A 2,488-nucleotide genomic window follows, 5' to 3' on the forward strand; every position below is an offset into this window, starting at 1 on the left:
ACCAGCCGACCATTGTATTCCCATCTTGTTGGGGCTACTCGTGGTAATCTTTTTTTAACATATTTATCAAATTCTGCTGTACGCTTAGATGATGTACTAAAAAAACTGGCTAAACCAGATAAAGTTGCAAAAAAACCTTACATTCTTTAATTTTGCTGCAAGATTTTGATAATATAAGATTTAACTTGTGGGCAAAACAATGAATATAAAGTGCAGAAGGATTGACGTCTCTGATTTTTGCTTGCAGTCCATGTGAATCACCTGACATAACAGCTGCGCCATCGTAACTTTGACCTATCAATTTTTTCATAATTTTCTTATCATTCAAAAATTTAATGACAAATTTTGATAAAGAATTAGCATCACGATGCATTGTAACATCAAAGAATTCAATAAATCTTTCATATAATGTCCCGTTATTTAAAACATATCGAAGAACTACAGCCAGTTAGGATTTATTATTTATATCAATTGTTTCATCTAATATCATTGTTATAAATTCCGTTTCTTCCAATTCATCTAATATTTTTTGGTGTAAGACATATGAAATGGAATTTATTAAATCATTTTGAATATCGCTTGATAGTCCAATAAAAACTGTACTATTTTCTAAATGATGTTTCAATAGTAAATTTTCTTCCACCAGCAAATAAATTAATTCAATATAATTTCCTCTATTTACTGAATTAGGTGATTCATCATCACCACGGAATGCGAGCTCCTGAATTCCAAGGAAACATATGGAAGTGATTAAAATTTTCAATATTTCTCTATTTGATTTGACCTTCGAATTATGCTGTTCAATTGATATTTTGTGCATCGAATCTATCATATTTTCAATACGAATTTCGCCAAATGTTTTTAATTGAATCATCGACCGCAAATGAGCGGTTGATTCTTCATGTCGTTTAACTGCCTTTGAAAAATTATTCATATCCGAAAATCCTCTATCATTCCAAACATATTTTTCCTTTGGGAATAATAAGCATGACCAACAATATAGAGAATTAGAAAATTCACATCCAGTGAGCCATTCATATTTATCATATTTATCGATAGAAAAATTACGAATGCAAGATTTTATTTCTTTTTTTAAATTTCTTAAAATTGGGTTTGGTCTTCCTTTTTCAATAATTAATTTTTTGGTATCAAAATTTCTTGAGCTAAATGATAATATTAATAAATTTTCAATAATACAATTACAATTATTAAACATTAATTTAAAGAAAAAAAATTTTTTTTAAAAAAGAAGTAAGAAAAAAAAATTTATTTTTCTTTTATAAAAGAATAAGCAATTTTTTATTTGCTTCCCCAATGCTTATTTTTTAATCGTAAAATTAAACAATATCATAACATGATTTTCTATTTATTTATTGAAAAAATAAGCAATATTAGATTTGCTTCCCTCTTGTATATTTTTTTTAACGTAATAAAAAAATTACACCAAAAAAATATCGTATGAATCATGATTTATTAGTATATTTATTATTGGAAAATAAGCAATATTAAATTTGCTTCCATCATTTTTTAACATAGTAAATCTAAATATAATAGTAAATTTTTTTACGTAGTAAAAATAATAGTAAATTTTTGAACGTAGTAAAAATAATAGTAAATTTTTTAAAGTAAATTTTTTTTTTCCGGTCATGGGATACTTTATTTGAATAATAGTAAATTTTCTTCCACCAGCAAATAAATTAATTCAATATAATTTCCTCTATTTACTGAATTAGGTGATTCATCATCACCACGGAATGCGTTTTTCACCAATTGAACCAAGGATCTGGTCACGAGTTTCTGGAAACCATACCCTCCAACAACCTCGATTTGTTGCTCACTGCTGACGAGCTAAGATTTGATATTGGACTACGGCTCAATTGCGAAATTGTTCTTCCGTACCAATGCAAACATTGCGAAACCAGCGTTGACAGCAAGGGTAGGCACTGCCTCCATTGTCGCTTTTGTCGTGGCCGCTTTTCACGGCACACCAAATGCAACGACATCATTTTACGCGCCCTCAAATCAGGAGGCATTCCATCTAGACTAGAACCAACCGAAATTTTTAGAACCGACGGAAACCGTCCTGATGGAATGTCCTTGATCCCCTGGTCAAGGGGTCAGCTCCTGGTTTGGGACTTCACCTGCATTGACCCAAATGCACCTTCTAACCATAACGTCGATGCCCTCGCCCTCGCTGAATCCCGCAAAACCATAAAATACAGTTCCTTAGACTCTTCTTTCTTATTCATACCCATCGCCTGCACCATTCTCACCACCTTCGGTAGCAAGGCTCAACGTTTTTTCAAAGATTTAGGCAAATGGATCCGCGAAAAAACCGACCAGCCAAAGGAATCCCTCTTCTTACGCCAAAGACTTGCTACCGCCATCATTCGTTCCAACTATCTAAGCTTCATCTCTTCCATTGAATAACCTTCCATTTTCCAAGCTTCATTTTTTATCCCCTATCCTTTCCCGTAAATTATATTTC

At 31.7% G+C, this 2,488-nt stretch overlaps 1 protein-coding gene across 1 annotated transcript; it reads right to left on the minus strand.

Annotated features, from left to right (window-relative positions):
• Window positions 1-448: 448 nt before the first annotated feature.
• Window positions 449-874, minus strand: LOC135928703 (zinc finger MYM-type protein 1-like). The gene has a single exon (XM_065465160.1). It carries the CDS (start codon window positions 872-874, stop codon window positions 449-451), a length of 426 nt encoding a protein of 141 aa, XP_065321232.1.
• Window positions 875-2,488: the final 1,614 nt, after the last annotated feature.

Source organism: Gordionus sp. m RMFG-2023, chromosome 4, assembly GCF_954871325.1.
Source record: "Gordionus sp. m RMFG-2023 chromosome 4, tfGorSpeb1-WG-v2, whole genome shotgun sequence".
Lineage (NCBI taxonomy): Eukaryota > Metazoa > Nematomorpha > Gordioida > Chordodea > Parachordodidae > Gordionus > Gordionus sp. m RMFG-2023.

Coding starts and splice junctions, on each gene's coding strand:
- LOC135928703 (XM_065465160.1), bottom strand. CDS start 874: ATGATTCAATTAAAAACATTTGGCGAAATTCGTATTGAAAATATGATA.